The 27,858-nt window shown below is 47.2% G+C and overlaps 1 protein-coding gene across 1 annotated transcript; it reads left to right on the plus strand.

The window, feature by feature from the left end:
• Nucleotides 1–17,831: 17,831 nt before the first annotated feature.
• On the plus strand, nt 17,832–27,410 carry APLN (apelin). The gene is made up of 3 exons (XM_031446593.2): nt 17,832–18,211; nt 24,035–24,206; nt 24,856–27,410. The coding sequence occupies exons 1-2, from the start codon at nt 18,145–18,147 to the stop codon at nt 24,199–24,201; spliced, it is 234 nt and encodes a 77-aa protein (XP_031302453.2). The 5' UTR covers nt 17,832–18,144; the 3' UTR covers nt 24,202–24,206; nt 24,856–27,410.
• The last annotated feature ends 448 nt before the right edge of the window (nt 27,411–27,858 follow it).

Raw genomic sequence — 27,858 nt, forward strand, 5'->3', positions numbered from 1 at the left:
ATGATGGCCCAAGTTAGGGCAGGGACAGCATGGGGGCGGGGTGGTGGTGGTGGTGGAAAGTAAGAACAGAATGCAGGAGACACTGGCAAGACCAAATTGGCTGATTGAATGGTGGGGGGAGGAGGCAAGAGTGGAGGGTGACTCCTGGATTTTAAGCTTAGGGGACTGGCATCATTCCCTAGATATGGAAGGAGGAGTAGATCTGAGGTTGGGGTGAGAGTAGAAATAGTGACTGTGAGGCATCTCTAAGACATCCTGAGGAGTATGGTGGGTGCTGGGGGTGAAGTGGGGATGGAACAAACTCTATGCAGGTTCGTGAGCATGTGTGAGGAAACTGTCTGATGTTGGAGAGAGAACCATACTAAAGGATTAGAGGGAACAGTGCTCCAAACTCACACAGGGCTGGGAATGGTGCCAGTTCCCAACCAGTTAACATTGAGGCATTGGGTAGAGTACACAGAATGTCTTGCCTTGATATTGGGGAATAATTAGCCCTAGACTGAGCACTGCTCTGGTCTCATCTAACAAAGCTTAACAACAAGACCCAAAGGGATCAAACAATTTCCAAGACACTTAACTGAGTCTCAGAACAAAGTTCAAGAATATTTATAGCCGGGTTTCTCAACTTCAGAACAACTGACATTTTGAGCTGGATAATTCTTTGTTGTGGGGGCTGTCCTGTGCATCATAGGATGTTTACCATCATACCTGGCCTCTACTTATTGGATGGTTGGTTGCCAATTACCATTCTCCAGTTGTAACAATCAATAATGTTTCCAGACAAACAAAATCATCCCTAATCGAGAACCACTGATTATATAAATAAGGGCATATTAAAGAACCCAACAAAGTAGAATTCACAATCTGGTAGCCAATAAAAAAGTTACCTGGCATTGATGGAGCAGGAAACTGTGGCCCATAAGAAGGAGGTCAATCAATTAATTGAAATCAGACAAGAACTGACACAGATGTTAGAATTAGTAAATGGGTACTAAAATAGTTATTATAACTGTATTTCAGACATTGAAAAAGTTAAGTAGAGACATGGAAGATATTTTTTAAATACCCAAATCAAACTTGTAGGGGTGAAAACTACAACATATGAGGTGAAAAATACATTGCGTGGGATTGATGGCAGACTAGATATGGCAGTAGAAAAAACTAGTGAACTTGAACACAAAGCAATAGAAAGGATTCAAAATAAAACACATACAGAAAAGAAGAATGAAAAAAATGAACAGAACATCAGTGAGCTGTAGGAAAAATTCAAGTGTCCTGATCTAAATATAGTTGGAGTCCCTGAGGGAGAAAAATAGACAGGTAGAAACAGAAAAAATGTTTGAAGAAATAATGGCCAAAATTTTTCCAAATTTGATGAAAATTACAAACCCAGAGATCCAAGGAACTCAGCATACTCCAACTACTCCCAGTACAAGACATATGAAGAAAATAACACCAGGGCATATTATAATCAAATTTCTTGAAATCAGTGATAAAGGGAACATCTCAACAGCAGCCAGAGAGAAAGGGCATCTTATGTACAGAGAAAGAAAGATAAGATTTCTTATTGTAAACAACACAAATGAGAAAACTATGGAGCAAAATCTTTTAAAAACTGAAAGAAAAAAAACTATCAACCAGGGATTCCATATCTGGCAAAAATATCTTTCAAAAAGGAAGGCCAAACAAAGACAGTTCAGTCATACAAAAGTTGAATGACTTCATTACCAGCAGACACACAATACAAGAAGTGGAAGGAAAATGATAACAGATGAAAATATGGATCTACACAAAGGAAGGAAGAAATAGTAACTACACAGGTAAATATATAATACTTTAAAATTATTTAAATATCTTAGATAGTGGATTGCTAAAGCAGTAATAATAATAATAATAAATGTGGTGTGAGATTTATAACATACATAAATGTAAAATGTATGACAACAGTAGCACAAAGGCTGGGAGGGGAGAAACATATTGTAAATATGTTTTTATAGTATGGGTTATGTGGTATATACCACTTGAAGATCAAGTGTGATAAATTAAAGATGTTTACTATATACCAAAAAGTAATCACTAAAATAACAAAACAAAGTCATAGCTGATAAACAAATAAATGAGATAAAAAGGAACCATAAAAATATTTAATTAGTCCCAAAGAAGCCAGAAAAAAGGAAACAAAGAACAGATGGGACAAATAGAAAGCAGATTAAAAATGATAGATTTAAACGTAACTATATAAATAATCAAATGAAATGTAAATGGTTTAAATACCCAAATAAAAGGCAGAGATTTCAGACTGGAAATAAAAGCGAGAACCAATTATATGCTGCCTACAAGTACAGATCTTCCTCTACTTACGTTGGGGTTATGTCCCAGTAAACCTTTGGTAAGCTGAAAATAATGTAAGGTGAAAATGCATTTAATACACCTAACCTACTGAACACCATGACTTAGACTAGCTTACCTCAAACATGCTCAGAACACTTACATTAGTCTACAGTTGGGCAAAATCATCTAACACAAAGCCTACTTTATAATAAAATGTTAAATATCTCATGTAATTCATTGACTACTGTACTGAAACTGACAAACAGGATGGCTGTCTGGGTACAGAATGGTTCTAAGTGTATGTTTACCCTCAGGATCACATGGCTGACTCGGAGCTCTAGCTCACTGTTCCACCCAGCATCACAAGAGTGTATCATACCATATACTGCTAGCCTAGGAAAAAATCAAAATTCAAAATTCGAAGTATGGTTTCTACTGAATGTGTATGTATCACTCTACACCATTGTAAAATCAAGAAATCATAAGCTGAACCAGTCAGGGACTATCTGTAAAGCATTTTAACTATAAAGTTGAAAATAGGTTAAAAAGTAAAAGTATGGAAAAAAGATATACCATGCTAACACTAATCACAAGAAATTGGAACAGCAATATTAAATAAGTAGATATTAAGCAAAAGTTATTACCAGAGATAAAGAAGTTCATTTCATAGTGATAAAGGGGTCAATCAAGAGGACAAAACAACCCTAAACGTTTCTGCATCTAATAACAGACCTTCAAAATACATGAAGCAAAAGCTGACAGAACTACAAGTGGAAACAGAAAAGTCCACGATTATTGTTGGAGATTTCAACTCTCACCTTTCAATAATTAGGAGATAGAATAAGTAGGCAGAAAATCAGCAGCAAGGATATAGAAGATAAGAAGAACATTATCACCCAACTTGATCTAATTGACATTTATAGAACATTCCACCCGGCAACAGCAAAATACATATTCTTTTCAAGAGCATACAGCACATTTACCAAGATGGATAGACCATATTCTGGACCATAAAACAAGTCTTGAAAAAATTAAAAGAATCCAAGTTATACAAAGCACATCCTCTGACTACAATGAATTTTAATTAGAGACCTGTAACAGAAAGATCTTTGAAAATTTCCCAAATATCTGAAAACTAAATCACACACTTCTAAATAATCCACAAGGCAAAGAAGGAATCAAAAGGAAATTCAGAAAGTATTTTGAAATAGATAAAAATGAAAACATAACATAGCAGAATTTGTGGGGTGCCACTAAATGCCTTATCTTAGAAAAGAACAAAGGTCTCAATGATTTTCAGCTTCCGTCATAAGAAAATAGAGAAATATGAACAAATTAAACCCAAAGTAAGTGAAAGAAAGGAAATAACAAAGATCAGAGCAGAAATCAAGGAAATAGAAAAGAAAGAAATAATAGAGAAACTGAAAGTTGGTTTTTTGAGAAGATCAATAAAATTGTTTATTCTCTAGCCAGACTGATAAGGAAAAGAAGAAAGAAGACACAAATTACCAATATGAGGAATGACAGAGGTGATATAGCTACAGATTCTACAGATAATAAACAGATACTAAGGGAATGTTATGAATAACTTTCTGACAATAAATTTGACAACTTAGATGAAATGTACAGATCTTTTGGAAGATACAAAATACAAAACTCACTCAAGAAGAAATGGGTACTATGAATAGCCCTCTATTAAGGAAATTGAATTTATAGTTAAACACCTTACTACAAACATAACTTCATGGCCAGATGGCCTCACTGGTTAATTCTATAAAACATTTAAAGAAGTAATACCAATTTTATACAAAGTCTTCCAGAAAGTTGAAAAGGAAAGCATGCTTCCCCATTAATTTCATATTTATTATCAATATTACCATGATAACAAAACCAGAAAAAGACATAACAAGAAAACTACAGGCCAATATCTTTCATAAATATAGATGCAAAACTTAAACAAATCAATCTCACTATATATATATATATACACACACACACACACACACACACACACACACACACACATATATAAAGAATTCCCAGCAAGGCAAATTTGGTTTACCATTAGAAAATCAAGCAATTATAATTCACCAAATTCATGAACAATAACAACAAAAACCCATACCATATGATTTATTATTGCAATAGATGCAGGGAAAGGGTTTGATTAAATCCAACATCTATTCTTGAGGAGAACTCTCAGCAAGCAAGACATAGAAGGAAACTTCCTCAACTTGATAAAGGGTGTTATGAAAAATCTACAGTTAACATAACATTTAATGGTCAATTATGAAATTCTTTCCCCATAAGATCAGAAGCAAGACAAGGATGTCTGCCCTTATTCAATATTTTACTGGAAGTTCTAGCCAATGCAAATAGTAAAGAAAATGAAACAAAATGAATCCTTATAGGAAAGGAAGACATAAAACTTTATTTGCAGATAACACAATCATTTATGCAGAAAAATCTAATGAGGTCTACAAGAAAGCTACCAGAACTAATAAGTGACTTTAGTAAGGTTTCGGAATACGAGATCACTTTTTATTTCTGTATACTGGCAACAAAAATAATTGGAAACTGAAGTTTTAAAACAATGCTCTTTACAATTCAATGGGGGAAAGAACAGTCTTTTCAACAAACGGTACTAGGGCAAATGGATATCCACATGCAGAAGAATGAGGTTGGTCTCCTTCCCAACACCATACATAAAGTTACCTCAAAATAGATCATAGACCTAAATGTAAGAGTTGAAACTATAAAATTCTTAGCAGGAAACATAGTTGTAAATATGTGTGCAATTGTTTCTTAGATATGACTCCAAAAGCAAAAGCGACTAAAGAAAATACAGACACACTGGATTTAATCAAAATTAAAAACTTTTGTACATCAAAGGACACTATCAAGAAAGTGAAAAGACAGTGCACAGAATGGGAGAAAATATTTGCAAATCATATCTGATAAGGGTCTAGTATCCCCAAATATAAAAGAACTCTTACAACTCAACAATAAAAAGACAAAGAACTCAAGTAAAGAATGGGCAAAGGATCTGAATAGACACCTCTCCAAAGACGATATACAAATGGTGAGCTAGCACATGAAACATCATTAGTCATTAGGGACATGCAAATTTCAAAACCACAGTGAGATACCACTTCACATGCACTAGGATGGCTATAATAAAAACAAAAATGGAAAATACGTGTTTGGGGAGTTTGGGGAGAAATTGGAACCCTTATACTTTGCTACTGGGAATGTAAAATGGTGCAGCTACTGTGGAAAACACTTTGGCAGTCACTCACAAAGTTAATCATAGAGTTCTTATACGATCCAACAATTCCACTCCTAGGTATGTACATACATGCGAAAACATGTTCGCACAAAAATTGTGCCCAAACATTTAAAGTATCATTATTCATAATATTCTAAAAGTGGTAACAACTGAAATGTCTATCAACTGATGAATGGATAAATAAAAGTGGTACATCCATACAATGGAATATTGATCAGTCATAAAAAGGAACAAAGTGCTGAAACAAACTACCACATGGAGGAACCTTGAAAGTATGATACTAAGTGAAAGAAGCCATTCATAAAAGGCCACAGATTACATGACTCCATTTATATGAAATGTATGGAAGAGGCAAATCCATAGAGACATAAAGTAGATTAGTGGTTGCTAGGGGAATGGAGGCAGGGGTGAACTGACTGCTTATAGATATGGAGTTTCTTTTTGGGGTGGTGGAAATGTTCTGGAATTAGATAGTGGTGATGCTTGTGCAACTTAATGAATAGATTAACAACCACTGAGTTGTACGCTATAAAATGGTGAATTTGATGGTATGTGAATTATATCTCAATTTTTAAACTGGGCAAAGGATTTGAATAGATATTTCTCCAAAGAAGATGTATAAAGATGGCCAATATCAGTAGTCATTAGGGAAGTCAAATCAAAACAATGAGATATCACTTTACATTGCTAGGATGGCTAAAATAAAAAAAAAAAGACGAACAATAAGACAATGGGATGAGGAAAAACAGGAACCTCATGGGATTGTAAAATGGGACAGCTACTCTGGAAAATAGTTTGGTAGGTCCTCAAGAGGTTAACATAAAGTTACTGTATGAATGTAAATGCTCACTGGCATATACCCAGGAGAACTGAAGACATAGGTATATGCAAAAATGTGTGCATGAGGGTTCATAGCAGCATTTTCACAATGGCCGAAAAGTAGAAACAACCTACTGATCTGCACGACACTATTAATACACACAACAACATGAATGAATCTCAAAATAATTCTTCGAAGTGAAAGAAGTCAGCAAAAAAAGATGCATACTGTTATTCCATTTATGTAAAATTCTAGAAAATGCAAACTGTACAGTAACAGAGAGCAGATCAGTGGTTGCCTAGGGTGGGAGACTGGGGAGGGGATGAGTGAGGGATTACAACAGGGCAGGTGGAAACGCAATGGTCGTGATGGTTTCATGGAGGTATGTATATGTTAAAACTTAGCAAATTGTACATTTTTTTGTGTTTGCCATGCACACATGGCATGCAAACTGTGCAGGTTACTTTATGTCGACTATATCCCAAAAAAGCTATAAACAAGGAGCAGATTTTTGAACTGATGAGCTGCAAGGTCCTTTCCAGCCCCGGTTCTGTGACACCTACTAAAGGGAATTATCCCGAAGCCTCGTACTGAAATGGTGCTTTGTAATAGGATGCCCAAATCATTGAGACAAAACTGGGGATTTTGCTTGAATTATTCAAAGACATGCCTTGTTCTTTACCTTTCTGGGACTGTGTAGACAGAGCCTCAAAGCCCTGTGGGATGACAGAGCAGGGAAGTGTCTCTTCAAGCCAGCGGGAAGGTGTCCAGGTCGGACGGAGGAGGAAACTGGGGAAACGACAGCCTAATGAGCGCTGCTCTTTCCAATTTCTTTACATCTATGATTCAGAGGATTGGCTCGCCATGGACATTCCAGACCCGTGAGGCATCTCAGGGCCATGAATGCATAGACATCCCAGGGGAAAAAACAATGGAAGACAAGGTGGAAATGAGAAATGGCCTTTTTAGGTCTCTTGACCCAAATGCAAGGAGCTGAGAGGATATGGAGGAAGAGGTGGAAGTCTCTCTTCCCTGCAGGAAAGGAGATTATGATTTGATGGGGTCTGGGGAAATCAAATGCAAGACACTGCAGACCTGGAATGTCAAACCTCCAGGGATGACTTTTAGATGGACGTGCTACAGGAGCAGGAGGAAGGAGGTGATTCCCCTCCCTGCCTGATTGCAGTGAAAGCCAAGAAGGCAAGGGAGGGAAAGAATGAAAAGCCAAGAGGCACGCTTCAAAGTCATTTGTCAGCTGGGCAGCGCCTTAAGCCAGTGCCACGGCTGATGGATCACCCTGTGGAAAGTACCTGCGGAGATGGACCCAGCCCAGGAGGCTGTCACCCTATCCTCAGCCTGCACCTGGAGCAGATGCTTTAAAGGAAGACAATCAACACCCCAAATGCCTGAGGTGACTCTGGGCAATATTTACACCTGCGGAGAGTGGCATTTTCTTTTGATCCCAGAGGGTGATAAGTTAGGAGCTTCAAGTCTGAAGCAGGGGAATTGAGTGCTCTTGTAATTTTATCCTACACAGTGGAGCGCCTACATAAACTCTTCTTATCCAGAGGAATGTCGACCTCAAATATCCTTTTTCACCTCCACCCTCGCTTCTCCCACCATCCCAGGCCCTGTGCAGTGCACTGCCCTGTCTACCAAAAGGCTGATAACATCAGTCAATATTACCATGATTCCTTAAATTAGGAAGGCATCCCATGGTTTATAAAGCCCCTTCCCCTCCGTGATCTCGGTTTGATTATTATTCATCCTGTGAGACAGGCATGCTTTCTCTCATTTTTAAGAGAGGAACATGAGTGATATGAACACAGATACTTGGATTCATTCATTCATTCATATAGTCATTCAAATAATGACTGAACACCTAATGTGTCAGGCACTGGTTAGGTGTGAAACATAATGATGAAACCAGACAGCCATAGCCCTCGCCCTTATGGAGCTCAGTCTAGTGGGGTTAGGGGGGAGGTAGATGGGGAGAGACATTAACACAAGACAAATCTAATCACAAACTGTGAGAGGCCTTATTACAGGGGAATCTCAGCCAGTCTGGAGGCCAGGGAGAGCATCTCCTGAGGAAGTGTTATTTGACCTTAGAGCTGAGCTGATGGATGATGGGAGTTAACCAGGAGATGATGGGGTGGGGTAGAGAGTTCTCCAAGAGGAGGGAGGAGTATTGGGAAGGCATTGGGACAGGAAGGGACATGGCACAGCAGATAGAAAGAGGGAGAGAGGAAAGAAAGAAGGCTGGCGAGGTGGGCGGGGCCTTGCAGGCCAGGGCCAGGAATTGAATCTTGATCCTCTACACCACGGGGAGCCACAAAAGGCTTTGAAGCAGAAAGCAGAGCAGAACTGGCCTGACTATTCCAGTTGCTTTGGTGAATGATGTCTGAGGACTGTTGGGGCTTGAATGGGGCTGGGGCTGCAGAAATATAGAGAAGTGGACAGATTTGAGAGCTATTTGGAAGAAAAATTGACAGAAAGTTCATGCTTTTAGGATTTCAGCACACTAGGGATGTGAATGGAGGTAGTGGGGTGTAGCATGTTGAATGGGAGCCCCCAAAGGTATGTCCATGTCTTTACCACTGGAACCAGTGAAGGTAACCTTATTTGGAAAAAGGTCTTTGCAGATGTACCTAAGTTAAGGATCCCAAGATGAGATCATCCCAGATTATCCAGGTGGGCCCTAAATCCAATGACAAGTATCTTTATAAGAGAGAGGCAGAGGGAGTTCACACAGAAGAAAAGACCTTGTGAAGATATTGCAGCCCCAAGCCAAGGGATGCCTGGAGCCATCAGAAGCCTAAAGAGGCAATGATTCTCCCCTAGAGCTTTCTTGATTTCAGACTTTTGGCCACCAGAACTGACAGAGAGTATATTTCTGTTGTTTTAAGCTGCCAAGTTTGTGGTAATTTGCTACAGCGGCCTTGGGAAACTAATATGTGGGATTTTGCTATAAAACGGCTACTTTTCTTTTTTCTTTCTTCTTTTTTTTTCCCCCAAAGTGTTGCCTTTTTAAGAATAGTAGATTATTGGGCCCTCTCTTTATGTGTTCAGGAAACGTATGAAAGACAAAAAGACGTGAGAAGCCAAGAAGACTTCAGCCTGTGGCCAGGGTTAAGACCCATGTGGTGATGTCTCTGATCACTGTAGGGGTATAAACTTAGATTTGGGATGGAGCAAAGCTGACTGAGATGATCTCTCTGACTTAACCTCATTATCTCAGATCTCTAAGCTCATATTCAAACTGCCCAGAGACTCAACACCTAGTCTCCAACAGTCTTTGCTCTGTCTCAGCACACAAAGGTACCAGCTTCCAATGAGGTGACTCATACCAGTCAGAAGGACCATCATTAAAAAGTCTATAAGTAATAAATGCTGGAGAGGGTGTGGAGAGAAAGGAACCCTCCTACACTGTTGGTGGGAATGTAAATTGGTGCAGCCACTATGGAGGACAGTATGGAGGTTCCTTTAAAAACTAAAAATACAGTTACCACATGATCCAGCAATCCCACTCCTGGGCATATATCCAGAGAAAAATATAATTAGAAAAGATACATGCACCCCAATTTCCATAGCAGCACTATTTACAATAGCCAAGAAACAAGCTAAATGTCCATCGATAGATGATAAAGAAGTTGTGGTATATATAGTGGAATATTACTCAGACATAAAAAAGAATGAAATAATGCCATTTACAGTAACATGGATGGACCTAGAGATTATCATATTAAGTGAAGTAAGTCAGACAAAGATGAATAGCATATGTGGAACCTAAAAAAATGATACAGATATTATTTACAAACCCAAAATAGACTCACAGACATAGAAAACAAACTATGGTAACCAGAGGGAAAAGGGCAAGGGAGGGATAAATTAGGAATTGGGGATTAACAGATACACATTACTATATATAAAATAGATAAACAACAAGGACTTACTGTATAGCATAGGGAACTATATTCAATTTCTTATAATAACATATAATGGAAAAGAATCTGAAAAAAAATGTATGTATACATATAACTGAATTGCTTTGCTGTACACCTGAAACTAACATTATAAATCAACTACATCTCAACAAAAAAAATTTTAAAAAGGTACCAGGTTTGAGATCATACAGTATCCCACCTGACGTAACTGTAGGTAAGATTTGCCAGCAAAGCTCGAGGAAGAAAGGTTCAATGGCCCCCTGGACCTTGGAAATAAACCTGATGGTTCGAGAGTGGCCATCTTAGTTCACAGGGCCTTGCTGCCTGAGGAAGGAATTCACAGGGCTCCCCTGGGGGACTAGTGTATTTATAGACCCTAGAGGAGAGGAAGGATGGAGGCTCCTGGGAGACGTCATAGAGGATGTGCAAAGGAAATGAAACTGCTCTGAAAGACCAAGGGAGGAACGGGGACCTGCGTGCCTCTGGGCGAGGCCAAAGGATCAGAAGGAATTGGGCAGGATGCAGGGAAAAGGGGGCAACTCTGTGGGGCTGGCGTGGCAGCAGGGGTGAAAAAGCCACTCTTTACCTTTTTGGAGGATCCCTCTTAGGACCAGTTTGGCTACTGAACAGTGAGTCCATTGAAAACATTGTAAATACTGCTGGTTATCTGAATTCCATTGCCATAATACCTTTCAGGAACATAGTTATGTGTCAAGGGAGGTGCATCTGTAAGGGGATCACTGATTTCTTCAATACATAAGAGCAGCTGAGAATGTATACAGTTTGCCAGGAAGTTGGAATACACGTATAAGTTGCACAAACATTTCTGGGACGTTTGGAACCTATTTGGATGTGGCTGAAAGGTGCCCTGTGGAAGGATTTAGCATGTGCGGGGACTGAGGTATGGGATTAAATGCCAGGGAGGTGAACAGAGGTAAGTGTGGTTATGCTGCAAAGCAGCTACTTCCCTAATTTTTGCAAAAACAATACCTTATGATGGTTAGTGTTTGACTCTGCATGCTTGGGGAAAGGGCAGGTGTGAGAGACAAGATCTTAGTCTGTGGCCAGGGTTAGGATCCAGTTGGTGATAAGGTTTGGGAGGCACTGGACACCAAGACAAGGGGAGAATCATTCAGCTAGCTGAAGAAATCCTAGCAATGTCCCCAAATCCAAGCAACCAAGTTTTTTCCTCCAAATGGTCATTAGGGTCTTTAGATTTCCAGAGTAAGTTTCAGGTTAATTTACACATCATTAACATCATGGTCTCACACCCAAAGTGGAAAAGTTAATCCCCACAGCATCCACTCTATGGCAAACATTGTGCTGGCTGCTCTAGGGGATATAGATGAGTTAGAAAGCCCAATTCTGGCCAATAGAATTAGAAAGGCAAATATTTAGTAATAAGGCAGGAGCTAGTTGTCAAGGAGCTAGTTAGTGAGGCATCAACCAGCAGCTGGCCTCTTCTGCTGCTTGTCAAGTTCCTGTTAAGTAGCTCCAGAGACAGGGGAAACTTTGAGGCTCTCCTTAAATATTTTTTTACCAAGGTTGCTGCTACTGAACTTCTTTGATCATTAATTTAGCTCATGTCATAAGGAACAAATTGGATGAGTGATATTGGAAAGGTTTATTATTATGAGGTGCTCCAGAAAGGCTGATTGTGGAATGAGAGTCCCACGCCTAACTACAGCGTGGTGAGTGCCTTCACAGTCAGCTGGATCACCGCTTAGCCAGTGAATGAGCAAGAGCTGTATGCCGGGAAGGTACTGAGGGAAAAACAGGGGGCAGGAGTTAATTGGACCTAGATCTCTGTCCTGACTTGGCCATCAGCTTTCTGTGTAACCTTGGGCAAGTCACTATTTCTTTCCAGGCCTCAGTTTCTGCCTCTCCATAATGAAGGGGATGGGACTCTCTGTTATGGGATTTCTCTGATTACTGACCAGGCTCACCATTCTCCAGGTGTCCGCTCCCCACTTCACTTTTTATGTTACTCCAGTCAAAATAGCCACTACCAATGCGGGGTGGGGGCGGGGTTCACGTCTTTAGGTTATTTCTGCGAACTGTTGGTGCAGACCCATCTCAGAACTTGTCAGGCAAGCTATGGTGATTTTGCCCAAATAAGGATACTTGATATGTATCATAAACCCAGAGTGATTATTAACATGGCTATACAATTCCTTCCTGCAGTCAATGAATATTTATTGAGTATTTGCTTTGGGCATTAGCACTGCTGGTGAGAACACAAAAATGAATAAGACATAGTCTTACTATCTTGTAGTATTGGTAAGACATACACAAATACCTATGAGAATATATAACATTTATACAAGGCTTGCCTTACTAGGAGGACCAAGCAGTGTACCAAGCACTTCCTAGGTACTGATTTGTTTAAGTCTTCCCATAACTCAGGGAGCTAAGCCCTTTTTTTCAGATGAGGAACCTAAGGCTCAGAAAGCATAAATAATTTGCCCAAAGTTACCCATTTAGTAAGTGACAGAGTGGCCTTATTCCAGAACTCATGTGCTTAACCACTGTGTTGCGCTGCTTCCTAATTTGATTCAAGACAGTTATGAGTTTGGTTTTAGAAGTGCAAATAAAGTGATATATGGGCCCAGAAAAGTGAGAATTTACTTCTCAAAGCTCAGCGATGGAAGTGTGTGGGCTTCTAGGTTAGGTAGACCTGGGGAAATAACTTCCATTAGCCTTAGTTGCCTCATCTGTAAAATGGGAATGCTAAGGGGTAGGATTACTTCATAGGTCTGAGGATTAAATGAGTTAACGCATGTAAAGCATTTAGAAAAGTGCTTGACTTGTAGCACATGCTCAGTAAATTTTAGCTACATCCTCCACCTCCTCCTCCTCCCCTTCCCCCTCCTCCTCCTCTGTGGGGACAGGCAGAGAGGAATGGGCTGCAACAGGATTGCACTGAGGCTTCAGTGGCTGAACCTGTGGGTTGAAAGTTGGGTTGTAATGAAAACACTAATTCGAAAAGGTACATCTGCCCCATTGCAGCATTATTTACAATAGTTATGGAAGTAACCTGCCTATCAACAGATGACCAGATAAAGAAGATATGGTACATATATACAGTGGAACATGACTCAGCCATAAAAAAAGAATGAAATAATACCATTTGCAACAACATGGATGGACCTGGAAAGTATTATGCTTAGAGAAATGTCAGACAGAGAAAGACAAATACTGTAAGATATTACTTATATGTGGAATCTAAAAAATAAAACAAGTGAATACATATAACAAAACTGAAATAGATTCACAGATATAGAGAACAAACTAGTGGTTACCAGTGGGGAGAGGGAAGGGGGGTGCAAAATAGGGGAAGGAGATTAAGAGGTACAGACTGCTAGGTATAAAATAAATAAGCTACAAGGATATATTATACTTGATCTTAGCCAAAAGGACAAGAAGCTATACAAGGATATATTATAGAGCACAGGGAAGATAGCCAATATTTTATAATAACTTTAAACGAAATATAGTCTATAAAAATGTTGAATCACTATGTTGTATACCTAAAACTAATACAATATTGTAAATCAACTATACCTCAATAAAAATTAAAAAAAAAAAATAGAAAGTTGGGTTGTAAGTTGCCAGAGGGGATCCCTTTTTGAGTTGACTTTGAAGCAAGGTGAGCTCTATGTAGAGCAGCCAAATGAAAGTCACTAAAATATCTCCTTGCTTGAAAAGGTGGAACTTGATATTACTTTGGGGAATAGGACATACTTCATAGGATGACTATCACAATACCATACCTGGGAGGCAAAACCTCAAACCACTATCATGCCTTAACTCCCTGGATCAAGTGCCTTCATCAGATTAGCCCCGGCGGAGACTGGTGCTTTGGGGGAATAAGACAGTGAGCAGTTTTGATGGCTACTAAGAAGACAGGTGTGGATGGAACACAGCAAAGACAGAGCTGTTCCTTCCTAATCAGTTCCAAGAGGTCAGAGGCCAGAGCCCAAGGGTGGGTGGGGGACATACCAGGAAGAGGAGAAAACAAACATTGAATGGGCAACTCCTGTGGGCTGGGGCCTGTGCTAAGTCCTTTGGGGGCATTATTTTGTTAATTTCCCAACATAATAAGGTATGTACTATTGTTACCCTCATTTAACAGCGGAAGAAAGTTAAGCTCAGAGAGGTTAAATAACTCCCTCAAAGTCGCACAGCTAAGGAATGAGATTGAGGAGCATGATTTGAATTTGGTTGTTTGAAATCCCCAAAGTTGAGTTGTATTCTTTCTAACACAACACCTGGCTCACTCAAACTCAGAGGGCAGGGAGCCGGACACGTCAACCAAGTAGCGGTGGATGGCGGTGATGACATAGGACACTAAGTGGAACTGAAGAGCTTGTACCCAGCACCAAGGAAGGCAAAAAGCCACAGGTTGGAGTCACATAAGTCAGCTATCTCATCTCTGTCACCAACAGTACACTGAATCCTACCCTTGTCATCAGGAGTGCCCTTGAACTTGATTGGAAACTGAGTCATGAAGACCCCTGACCACAGGCCTGAGCCCCAGGTGCAGTGGTGCACTTCACGGCCACTGCTGCCTCGGGGCAGGAGGGTGGGGATGGCTTCCTGTACCTCCTCCCCACCCCTGGGAAAACACTCTTAAACATTTATTCTGCTGAGATTGACTCAACAGTGTAATCTTCCTGAACAAAAGACAGCACACATTTCTACCAACTGTGATTTATTTCTTCAACAAGCCGTCTCCAAGTGCCAACTTTGTGTCAGGCACTCACGGGCCGCTATCATTCCAGTGACCTTCAAGTCTGGTGGAGACAGGTATGAAAACCGGTCGGCTGAATATGCTATTGAGATCAACAGGAGCCCACCGGGGTTTCAGAGTTGCATCCCTTGCCTCACGATCTTGGGTTCCAGAATGGGTACACGGTGGGTGGACCCTCTCCGCAGGCCCGCAGAGCACGGCATGCAGATATAAAAGGGCATGCCAGAATAACTGCCGATGACAGTTCCAAGCATCACTATGAGGAAGGAGACAAAGTCACGGAGGGCAAGACTGGCCTGAGGAAGTAGGGAGATGAGCTCTTGGATCTAGGACTGGAAAAATGGATGTCATTTGGTTAAATGGATAGAAGGATTGAATTAAAACATAGTTCTCTCACGTGGCCAGCTCTTTCAATCTTGCTCTACATGCCTGCCTTCTAGTTACTGAGAGTTGCTTGCCTTATATTTGTACTGGGCTTGCCTTTGTATGTTGTTCCCTCGTGTGTGTTGAAGACCAGGTAAGGTGGGGGAAAAAATCAGAGAAAAAAAGTAGAATGATGGAGTGCTCTAACCCAGCACTGTCCGATAGAACTTCCTTCAGTGATCAGAGGGTTCTAGTCTGTGCTGTCTAATACAGTAGCCCCCAGCCATAGGTGGCTACTGAGCAATTGCAATGTGGCCAGTGCCACCGAGGAAATGAATTTTTCATTTTATTTTAAATGTTGTTAGTATCTATCGTATTGGAAAGTGCAGCCCCAACCACGTAGCAAATAGCCCATACTCACCCTAGTAAAGGAGCAATTAAATGCGAACACTGGTTAATAAACCTAGCTACAGGGGCTCTCATTTGCAAACACACGGGCTGGTTCAGTCAGGGTTGGGGGATCATGGTTCCTAAAAACCATCCTGCAAGAGTTGATTCCTGGATTTGCACAGTGCCTTCAGGTACATGATCTCATTCAATCCCATAAGAACCTTGAAGCGGGTAGTGCAGAGATGATCATCCCCAGGAGATCCGGTAGACTTAGGTGACAAGAGCAAGGCCCTACAGCAGATAAGGGTAGAGACTAGAGGTCTGGTGTTTCTCTTCCTGGGTGGAAGGCTCTTTCCAGGAAGCAGCACGGGGGAATGATCTCACGCTACCAATGCCCACTGCTCCCCCCCTGGGCCTCACAGATGAAGAGAGATGCTCTGCTTCACCTGTCTCCGCCTGTTTCCTACTAGACTGGGGCTAACAGCGTCACAGGCTCTGAACAAGAACCCTGTTTTATTCCTTTTCCATTACCTTGATTTAGGCAATAGAAATCGTTTTGAAAGGTTCATTTATGTACTCAAAATTGTGTAGGGAGTACCAAGCTGTCCCAGGCATTGTTCTAGGTCGGGGAGACAGTTGTGAACAAAGCAGAGACCCTTGCTATGGAGCTGACAATTACGGTGGAGGGAGACTGATAGAAAATTGTGCACATACTAGATGGTTTTAACGTTTCAAAAATATGTTGAATCTACTGTGGTCTCTCACACCTTCACTGGCACACATACACACTGTCCAATGTATTTTTCGTGTAAATCTGGACTTGCACTTCAGGCATACAGCCTGGCTGGCTGAAATGTGGAAACACCTTCTGATTTGGTCTTTTAACATGTGTTGAGTGCCACCTATGTGCAGAGCCCGATATTGGGGACTTTAGAGAGATGCTGAAGAATGAGAATACAAGGTCCTATCTTCGGGGGTTCCCAGCACAGTGAAAGAGGCAGTCCCTTCTCTTGGGATCTCCCAGGCTGTAGGAGCTGACAGTCCATCTGGGAGAGCAAACAACTTCAGGACCCACTTACAAAGGGGAATCCCAAATACATGCAAAATGAATCCAGCCTAGACTGTTTGGAGTTAGGCAAATGGCCCCTTGTCATGATGATAGGGAAACAAGAGAGGGAACGCCATCGGGGCTGTTGCATGTCCCACCAGCAAGGAGGAACCCAGGGGCAGCCTCTGCTGGATTACTGTTATCCTGGCAAGTCTTCTAGATGAGATGGGATTGGAGGTGCTGCTGTAAGAAGGAAGACTCAGCTGAAGGTTGGGGTAGGGGCATTCCAGGTAGAGGGTGCCTCCTGGGGGATGGTAGGAGAAATGGGGCGCCGGGCAAGTAGGCAGGCTTGGGCACAATTCAAGTCCAGTTGAACATGCAGCAGAGAGAGGAGGGCCAGTGTATAAGGGTTTGGCTAAGTCCTTTACAGCAGCGCAGCGGTGGGGAAGGACCGAGTCAGAAGTAGAGGGGGTGAGTGGGGGCAGCGCCCATGTTTCTCGAAGGCTGTTAAGGAAGCGAGGTGACAAAGGGTGAAGTGTGCCCCTCCACCGCCCCAAATGCTTCCTGTGTTTGAAACCCTTCAGGTCTCCAAAACCCTCTGGCCCCTGGCCAGGCGGGCATTGTCCGGGGAGCAGTTGTGGGCTGTCAGAGCGGCCTCGCAGCCTTTGTTGTGGGGCCACCTCGAGGTTCCCTCTCGCGCCCTGGCTCGGGCTGCCGAGTGCGTGCCGGGAGGGGGGCGGTGCGGGAGGCTCGCTCCCTCTCCCTCTTCCTGGCCCCCCCTCCAGCCCTCCCGATGACCACATGACCAAGTGGGCTCGCGGCCAAGCTACAGGCTACAAAATGCAGCCCCCGGAGAGAGCGGGGCGCACTCTCGCTGGCAGCCTGAGCCACGGGCCGCTGGAGCCGCAGCCGAGCAGCCAGCCCCTTGGAAAGAGCTTGCCGCCGCCGCCCCCGGAGCCGCCACGGCCAGCTGGGCGGCGCTGCCCCGCGGCGGGAGAGGGAGGCCGCGGGAGAGGGCAGGCGGCGGCCCGCCAGCCTGCAGCGCGGCTTGGGGCGCACCGCCTCGCCTCCCGGGAGCCACGCGAGCTCCGCGCCCGCCCGCACGAGCCCCGGCTCGCGCCTCCCTCGGCCTCCGGGCTCCCGGCCTCTCCGCCCCCACCCCCGCCCCCCGCCAGGGCCGCGCCGCGGCGGCCGAGGAGCAGCATGAATCTGCGGCTCTGCGTGCAGGCGCTCCTGCTGCTCTGGCTCTCCCTGAGCTCGGTGTGTGGAGGTGAGTGCGCGCCCTCCCGCTTGCCCGCGCCCAGCTCGCCGCTCTCCCGGGCTGCCGCCGGCGCCCTCCCCGCCCTCCGCGCCGACCGTCGCGCGCTCTCCGCCTCCCGGGAGCCGGGCTCGAGCCGCGCAGGAGCCGCCACGCGCCGGTCCGCCGACTGACAGGGCGCCCGGGTCCGGGGACCAGCCGGCCGCGGGCACCGCTCTCTCGGGGGGTCTCGGCTCGACCTCGGGCGTCACTCGCCCGGCGCCTGGCCCCTCCTGGCCGCCCCTCGCGTTCCGAGGAGCTCAGGGCCGCAGGCGTGAGCCCCGTGACCCGCGCCCCGCACCCCATGTGGTGGAGGGCATGTTGGTGGGGGCCCGTTCCGCTCCCCTCATGGATCATTGGAGGGAACTGACCTGAGCCCCAGTGGGGAGGGGGCTGAGTTCCCGCGTTGAAGGTTTTCTGGCCCCTGAAGGTTAGGGGCCGCCCGCGGGTTCGGGGGCGCGGGCCACTGGGGATGATGTGCCAAGATGCAGACGTGACACTTGTTGCATAGGCAGGAGCGAGCGCGCGGCGGGGGCGGCGGCGTGGAGACCAGCTGTTGCTCCTTTCAGCCTGCATGTGAGCAGAGGCAGCCTCCCCTGGGCCGGGCCGGGCCGGGCCGGTCTCCTCCCTTAACCCTACGTCCTGGCTGGCCTGCTCTCCTGCTCTCACACAGAAGGCCCTCCCTGCGGCCTCCGTCGCACCCCAGGGATTCAGTTCTTCGAGATCCTGGCTGCGGCCTCCCCTCTGCCCCAGGCACGGGCATGCTTCACCTCGGTCCCCCGTCCCCCCTCACTCCAGGCACCAAACCAGGAAATAGCGCTTGACCTGATACCTCCATTCAGCTCGGGGGAGTGGGTTGGGGGGGGCGGGAGGCGTCCTTTCGCCCCCACCTGTGCCACACCCCTACCTGGCATACTTGGCACTGGTGCTCCCTTGCCCTCCGCAAGCCTGGTCTGCACTCACGCCCCAGCCACCCTAACCCAGGCTGCCTGTCCTCTGTGTATCAGTGTCTCCTGGGGCCGCCAGCTCCCACCTCCAGCTGCCACAGTCCTGTGATCTGTCTGTTACTGCTGCCTGCCTGGCACCACAGAATAGGAAGGCCAAGACCAGGTGGACTAATGCTATTGCCAGGGCTGGAGTCACAGGGGGGTGGGAACCAGGGGAAGGAGAGAGCAGGGATGCAAATTTCCCCGAGGAAGGGCCCAGGGCCCTCCTTGGTTCCAGACCCTCTAGGACAGGAGGATGTCCTGTAGCCCTGGAGCCTCTGAGGGGCCTGGCAAGGCTCCACTTCTGACTTTGTATGTCACCTCCTTTGTCTGTTCTCGCCTTTTGGCATTGCCCTGGCCCTGGGAGCCCTGCCTGGGTTCCCACAAATGCGAATTGGTTGGATCCAGCACGCCCTGCCTTCAGCTGGCTGTCCAGTGGGCTTTCTCTTCAGGGCCCACACCTGGGGTCCACCACCTCCTTGGTAAGAAGGGAGCAGGCTTTTCTCTCAGAAACTCCTGTCAGGCAGGCAATGGCAGAAAGAGAGCAAAACATATGAATGAAGGACACTGCCTGGGGCATGCCCTCCGGGAGCCTGCCCTCCAGTGCAGTTGGCAAGACCAGACACCCACGGGACACCACTGCTGGCAGTCTGAGATGGTGCCTCCAGGGAAAAGGGAGTGCGTGCAGAGAGGGCATCTCAGAGGAAGCTGGGCCTTCCTGATCGGCCCACGTGGGGCCCCCTCCATAGGCTGTGGGAAGACCCTTGGCTAACTGGGACCACCACTCGGACCCTTCCAGAGTCCAGCTGCTTGGGCAGTACTGGTAAAGGGACAGCTGGTTTTAGGAGGAGGGAAATGCTGCATCTGACCCAGACCCTGCCCTTTCCCGCTTCACTTGACCCTTCTTCATCAGGTCACCTATTTCCACAGCCTGATTTGGGTCAATTCGTGGCCCTCACATTTTGTTTCAGCCTAGCACTGGAATCTTCCAAGGCTCTGCCTGCCTCTTCACCCCCTGTCCTCTCCTAGAGCTGAGGGGGTCACCTCCGTACAGGTGGCCACCAGCCCAGGGTCCAGAGACACATATCCTGTTCCTCCTGCCTCCTGTCTTGGGTCAGAGAAAGGGACCTCTTCTGAACCACCTTGCCCTTGGCCCAGACTTGCGTGCTCTCTCTAGCCAGAGTCCCCAGTCAAAGTTCCAGGCCTGAAACCCATGCTTCCTCCACAACACACTCTGTCCTGACTTGGAATGCACCCCCACCAACACACACAGACTCCTCCGCTGCCTCCTGACCTGGGATACACTTTGCTCTTCTGAGTCTGAGAGCTGCTGGGCCAGGGCCAAGTAGCCCTTGGTCTTTGAGCACCTCCACCTCTCTTTCTCTTTGTATCCTCCTCCTTCTCCCCTCCCTAGTCTGAGCTAAGGCCTGCAGTCACCGTGATAGCGTGGGGACAGCCTCCTGTACCCCTATGTCTCACGGAGGGGGCATCTCCACTCCATCCCCAGCCCCTAAGCACTAAGCACCCAGGAAACCTGAGTCGGGCCTCTCAGCAGCCAAGGACTAATGCAGGTGAAGCGGAGGACCGGGCTGCCAGGGCATGATGTGTCCATGGTAGCAGCACAGCTGGCATGGGAAGACAGTTCAGGGCACTGGCCCAGGGGCTGGGCAGACAAAGGAGGGGGACCTTATCCTCGAGACATGTGCAGAAGCCCAGAGCAGTGGAGGGGACATAGCCAGTGCCACCAGGGCACTTGTGTAGACTTTTAAAGCCATCACAAGACAGGTGGAACAGCGAGAAAAAAAAAGATGCTTCATTTTGAGTGAGGACGGCATGTTCCTGAAAAGTGGCACACACCTCTCTGTGCACCGGCAGGGCTCACGCTGCATAAAAAGCAAACCCTGTTTACCCCTGACTGTGGTTTGCAGTGGAGATGCTGTACCTTCATTGCTGATAGCACTTTGGTCTCTCTAGGCTTGAGACTCTATGTGGGACTGCCCCAGCCTTCCTTTAAGTAGCAGATGAGTTAGAGGAAGATATTTAAGTCCACTGGGGATGGCCCCAGTTTCTATAGGGGAATTCTTTTTTATAGCCGGGACCTTGGCAGTGATGAGAATCAAAAGCCTCTGATTTGTCCCTTTAGACAGGATAAAGCCAGGGTTTCAGGTGTCAGCTTATCTTAGGATGAGCCAGACTCCAAATCAAAAGTAGGAAACAGGTGGGCGATGGGATCAGGGTAGGGGAGGAACAGCAGACTTCCGGCTACGAGGACAGTGAGCCCCCTACCCAAAGGGATGCAAGATGCTAGGGGCTGCTGGGTGACTGCTCTCCAGGGCCTGACTGAGAGCTCGGTCAGCTTACAGAGTTCTTCTCTGCAGGCCTAGAGTCTCAATGTCTCCCTGGCTGGAGTGTGAGCCCAGCAGCCATATTCCTCATCCTGGCTCTGGGCATCCCCGACTCTTAGGGACCTTTACCCCAGCCCCCCCCACCCCAACTGCCACCACCACTCACAGTCCTGGGTGCTGAGCATTTGGAGATGATACCCTCCCCATCTGGGCACCGTGCCTCGCTTCTCCATGCCCACTGTACCTTGGGGGCCTAGCCTGTACCATTGGCCAACCCCTCCACCAGTAGTCGAGGTCATGGACGCAAGAACCAAGGCCTCACTGACAACTTCAAGGTCCTTGTGGTCCTCCCCTATTCCTGGCCACACCCTCAGCACAATCTTTTTCGCCCTGAGAGTTTCTCTGGTCCAAACTCCTCATCAGCATCATTCCTATCCTCTCTCAGAGGGCAGGACAGCCTTGAGGGGACTCCAAAAACAGAAGGCAGAAGCTGAAGCAGCTGGGGTGGGGGCTTAGTGAGGGGGCTTCCCTCTTCTCCCTCCCTGGCCCAGCCCCTTTGCAGGTGGCACCCAGGGAGTAGTCCTATGAAGGATGGACTGAAGCAGCCTCTTTGCCCCTCGCTGTACTACTGCCCCAAAGGGTGAATAAAATTTGTGTTTTCATTCTCATTAGGTGATGGGATTAGGGGAGGAGTTGACACATTAACCCTGAACAGAGCAGAAGCCTGAAGGGTGGCTGGTAAACTGAGAGGGCCTAACAGGCCTGTGACTTCTCTCCGGGAGGGAAGAGGGCAGAGGGCTAGAGTGTGCGTGGGCATGTCTGAGAGTGGAGAGCAGCAAGCCCCAGGGGCCTGGGCAGGGTGGGCCCTGAGGACAAACCTCGCCTGCTTTTGGCGCATGAGGAGGATAAATGCCTGGAAATTGTGTGCTAGTGAAGGAGGAATCACGAGCGCCAAATAGCCAAGGAAGAAAAGGGAGCGTGGGATTCTGGAAGCAGGGAGGAAGGAAAGGGAGAGCTGTCGAGGGTATAATTGGGGGCTAGCAGCCAGTGAGTGGTTATATGGAAACTGTGAGCTGGTAGTGGAGATTCACAGATGGATGGAAATAGGTCTCAAGAGACAGGGATACAGCTGAAGGTGAATCCGATGGTGCGAGGAGAGGGAGACAGGAATTCATGATCACTGGCCTCCGAAGCTGTATTTCTGCAGACCAGCCCTGTCTGGGGCATGGCACAGGCACTCTGCCAGGCGGCCTCTTGCCCACCTCCATCGCCTCTCCCAGCTCTGCCTGCCTCCGACGGCTCGGCTTGTCTGTGGAGTGCCAGCTCGCTTGCTCTGGCTGGACTGCAGCCTCCATGAGAGGCTTCCCACATGCCTTGTCCCTCATCGCACCCCAAAACACCCAGCACCACTCGGATTCTGTCGGCAGGGCTTGATCTGGCATCAGGAGGCTTCTACTCTAAACCAAATGTGAACAGATGTAGAGAGGGGCCCCCTAGAGCAGAAAAAAAGCCAGCTGGGATTGGAATGGAGGGAATTTGCATGAGACACAAGATGAGGGTATGATCTGGGGATGAAAGGAGGTAGGGCAAAGAGGGTTCCAGCAATAGCAGCCCAGTCCCCTCCCTATACACTTGCTGCTTCAGGTGACCATTCACTCATCTGTATTCTCATTATTCGTGCAATATTCATTGGCCTCCAAATCTGGTCACAGGCTGAATAGAACCCACCATAAGGCACACAGAGTCACAGACACCCCCTTACCTCCCCAGCCCCCAGCCACACCCACAGGGAGGCCACAGGAGCAAGTGAGCCTCGAGATGGCTGAGCACTGATGAGACAGATGCCCAGGGGTGAGGTATGAGATCTCTAGGACTCAAAAGTGGGTCACTTGCATATCAAAGGATGTAGGAGTACAATGACATGATGTTCCAGATTTGCTTTCAGATACTTCCACAAAGAAAGAAATGGGCGAACTAAAGCATATGTAACTCCATCTGGATAACTGTTGAATCTGGGTGATGGGCACGTGGTGGTGGTGGTGTGGGGTTCATTTCATTGAAATATTCTATGTTTGAAGTGTATCAGTTGCAAGGGTGCAATGCGGGGTTATTGTTTGCTGTGCCCCAGCCGCATACAGGCAAAATGCCCCAAACTCACCCCTACCTCAGTGAGGTTCTAAACACAGAACATGTTTGCGCCTGTTGGAAACGTGAGAGGACTGTCAAAAGGACAGAAAGCCAGCTGTATAATTTGCAAGATGTTAGTTCCATTTGCCCCAGGACAGCATAAACATGGCAAATGGTTCATTGGTTGGAAGACAAGACAAACTCTGAGAGCACCACCTCATGGAGACATTCTGACCCCCCCACCCCACCCCGACCCCGGGCTCCCACCCCCCAACTCCCAGGGCCCCTGGCCTGTCTGCATCAGCCTTTCAGGATGACGGGCTTTCTCATTCCTGCAGGTCCCCTGCTGCAGACTTCTGACGGGAAAGGAATGGAGGAAGCCAACATCCGCCACCTGGTGCAGCCCAGAGGGCCAAGGAGCGGAGCAGGGCCCTGGCAGGGAGGTCGGAGGAAGTTCCGCCGCCAGCGGCCGCGCCTCTCCCATAAAGGCCCCATGCCTTTCTGAAGCAGGTACTTGGGCCTCAGGTTGGTGGGCGGCACAAAAGGGGCAGGGGAGGAATGGCCTGGAAGCTGCGTGGCCCTGCTGCTTATCACTGGCTAGACACTGGCACCAGGCAGTCTCGACCCCACACACAACATGGGGGCTTCCTGAGCATCCATTTGGCCCCTGCAGCGGGGCCCAGAGAGGGGATTGACACACAGGGCCCATCTCCTGACTCCCCAGGAGTTGGATGCTGGCTGTCTTCCACCCTGCTGCCTGGGGTTGGGCAGGCCGGCCCCATTGGAAAGTTCTGGAAGTCCTGGGAGGCCTTGATGAAGTGGGGAGGGGTGCCCGAGGGTCTGTGTACAAGGTGCGCAGTGTGGATCCTCACAGACAAGGGAGGGAGGCAGAGGGCCTTGGGGGTGGCCTCCGGTGGGGAACAGGAACAGAAAAATCCAAGGTGGCCGCAAAATAGCAGGGCCTGAACCTGTCCCCAAGGCCTGGCCTGCTGTCCTTCATCCTGTCGCCAGGACAGGGCAGCACCAACTCAGCGGTCTCCGGCTTTAGGTTCAGGCTTGGCGGGGGGTGGGATGAAGGCGATCTCCTCTCCCATCCCGGGTGGTTCCTTTGACCTAGGACATCTCAGTGACTCCTCTCTGGTCATTTTTCTCTCTTTAGGACTGAAAGGACCCCACATGCCCACCCTCTGCGATTCTCTCTGCTCCGTAGATCCGTAGATCCATCTGCTTCTCTGGAGCCCTCACATCTGCCACTTGGCTGGCACACGTCTTAGCAGCTGATGGTCCCGGCTCTCCTTCCCCACCAGCCTCCCTGAAGGGGGTGTCCTGCCCCTAGTTCCGACGATTCCCCTTCTCAAGCTCAAGGATCCCTTCAGCCCCTCTTCCTGACTTGGGAGACCTTGCACTGGAAGGCTGTCCTTCTCCCCGGCCCTCCCCCTGCTCTAGTCCCTACCGCTTCCAGCGAACACCCTAACACGGAACCCTCCTCTCAGCCCTTCCTTCCTCAGGTCTGCCATGGGGGCTGGGTGGAACCTCCTTCCTTCAACAGGCTCCAGCAGACCCCTTCCCCTCACCTGCAGAGGGGAATGGAGAGCCGAGCCATGGGAGACTCCAGTGAGAGGGACTGGGGCGTTGGGATGCTGACAGGGTGCCTTGGAGGCCATTGCAAGGGGGCGTTGGTACTCCAGCAGCAAAGGGCAAGTGAAGCATTGGAGGAGTGGAGGAATAGCTACTGTGGCCTCTTCCTCATCCTCGTGTTTGGCCCCAGTAAGGAAGAGGCAAGGAGCGGGGCCATGGAGTACACTGTCACTTCTCTCACCTCTCTGTGTCCCCTAACAGTCCCTCCCACTCACTCCCATTCCCCCACCCCCGCCCCAGCTAGTTCAAGCTCCAGCTCAGGAGGGGAGGGTACTGGGCCTGAGGTGGCTCTATACCATCCCAGGAGCAAAAGCCAAGCAGGACGATTGTTTTTGCCAAGAATCACAGCCAATCAGAGCCAAAGGAACCTTGGAGATCACTTAGCTCCACCTCCTTATGCAAACTCCTGCAAACGAACTCAGGGGCCTGGAGAGGGATGGTGACCCGCTCAGTGTCCCCACAGAGCCAGGATGAGGGCCCAGGGCTCCGACTCCCACTTGGTGATGTCCTCTTCCTTCTCAATGATGCCTTTTCCAAACTCATTAAGTGCCTTTTCCTGGGGTTGGGACCGGGGATGGCTACGAAGGGAGGGGCAAGCCGGCTTTGAACTGCCCCCTGGTGTTGCGGGGATGGAGCTGCTCCCTCCTCCCTGGCCAGCCCCCACTGGTCCATTTTCCAACCTGGCCTAGAAAGTTCCCTAACTGCCCATGGCCCCCATTCCTGAAACGCGGGCAGACCCTGGGTACTGCCACAGTGGCAGCTCAGGCACCGAGACTACCTTTGCAACCCCAACACTGGTTTCCAGGAGTCAGGTGGTGGCCTTAACCAGTTGGACTCAACAGCTTTCCCTTTGTGTTAACCAGACCTTCTCTCCCAGCGGCCTTTCCTTGGGGAGGGGGTGGGGGAAGAAGAAGGGAGGGAGAGAAGGGAAGGAGGAAGGAAAGATGGGAGGAAGTGTAAGTTTGAGCAGACTTTCTTCTCAGAGGCCTCCTGGGAAGGAGAAAAGGGAAGACAAGAGCCTGATGACCTATGCATGGGTGGGATCAGGGGGACTCAGGGCCCCCCAAGTCCCACAACAACCCCATTTGCCTACCTGCTGCACCCCCTTCCCTCCGCTGCTGCTAACGCTGCTGCTGCTGCTGCTGCTGCTGCTGCTTCAAAGCTCACCCTGGGGAGCCAGGCTGGGCGCCCGCCACCCCCCAGTACCCCACAGCCCAGAGTAGGGGCCAGCCAGTGCCCAAAATGCCCCTTCTGCCCTGGATGCCTCCACCGGGGACTGGGCCTTCTTCCCCCCCACCCCCATCTCCTGCCGCTGATACCAGATGCCCAGCCCCACGGGGAGGGTGCGGGAGAGGGGGAGGGATGGCTGGGCAAGTCTGGAGACACAGGGCGGAGTGGGGCAGAGGAGGTGCTGAGGGGCTGTCTTATTTAAAGTGGTTGTTTATGATTCTTATACTAATTTATACAAAGATATTAAGGCCCTTTCCATTACAAAATCGTCCCCTTCCCATAACTGTGTTCACTGTGTTTGTAAAGATTGTTCAGTGTAAATATGTCTTTATAATAAAGAGTGAAAGGCTGACAATTCGCCTTTACTCTTGGAGGTCAGGCTCAGGAGGGGCGCTCCTTTCCCCTGACGTCCATGGTCATCTCCCCGCCCACGAACTTCACGTGCAGCGAGAAAAGTGCCTGCATCTGAAATCGGTTCCAGGTCAAATGGCTTCAGACTAATTTGCCACAAACTCACAAAAGGAATCTCTATGCTTAACGACAAGTTCACAAAAATGCAGTCCACTTTTAGGTGTTTTGGCATCTGTTTGAGTGTCCTGATTTTTTTCTTTTGCACTGTCATTTAAAGGATTTTTAAAAAGCAATTTATTTAAGAATATTCTGACTAAAGAAGGGATTTCTACTAAAAATTGTTTTGTATCCTTGGCGCGTGTCTTCTATTTTTATCTACTTTTGAACAGTCTTGGGACTTTTTAGCCAGTTTGCCTTTCTTGAGAAATGTTATGTTTCCTGCAATAAATACATTTGGTCATGACTTTGTATGTATCATTTTCTATTTCACAAAGTAGAGTTGCTTGATAGCCTGAGAAATAAAATGCAAGGAGTTCGATGCAGTTCTACCCCATCTGTCTCACTTCTTCACGCTTGTTGTCAAAATGCCAATATCCTGGAGAACATTGGGTACATGCTAATTTGGTTAATCAACTCATTAGGTGCACACCGGCATACACAATCCAAAGTAAAACCCAGTGAGGAGATAGGAGTCACCCAAAAGGTGCATTTGATAAATCTTGTGGGAAATTCTACAGATCTGACAAGTATTTAGTTCTAGAAATATACAATTTGAACAAGGGTCTTCAGACACTTGCTAAAATGTCATAAAACTGCTCAATGAAAGATAAAATAGAAGATGCCACCCACAAGCACACAAAACAATCTCATCATTGACAAAATGTTGCAGATTGTGACATAGTGATTTAAAAATACATTATGTTGGAAATGCCTCTGAGGAAAA

This window comes from Camelus dromedarius, chromosome X (genome assembly GCF_036321535.1).
Source record: "Camelus dromedarius isolate mCamDro1 chromosome X, mCamDro1.pat, whole genome shotgun sequence".
In the NCBI taxonomy this organism is placed as follows: domain Eukaryota; kingdom Metazoa; phylum Chordata; class Mammalia; order Artiodactyla; family Camelidae; genus Camelus; species Camelus dromedarius.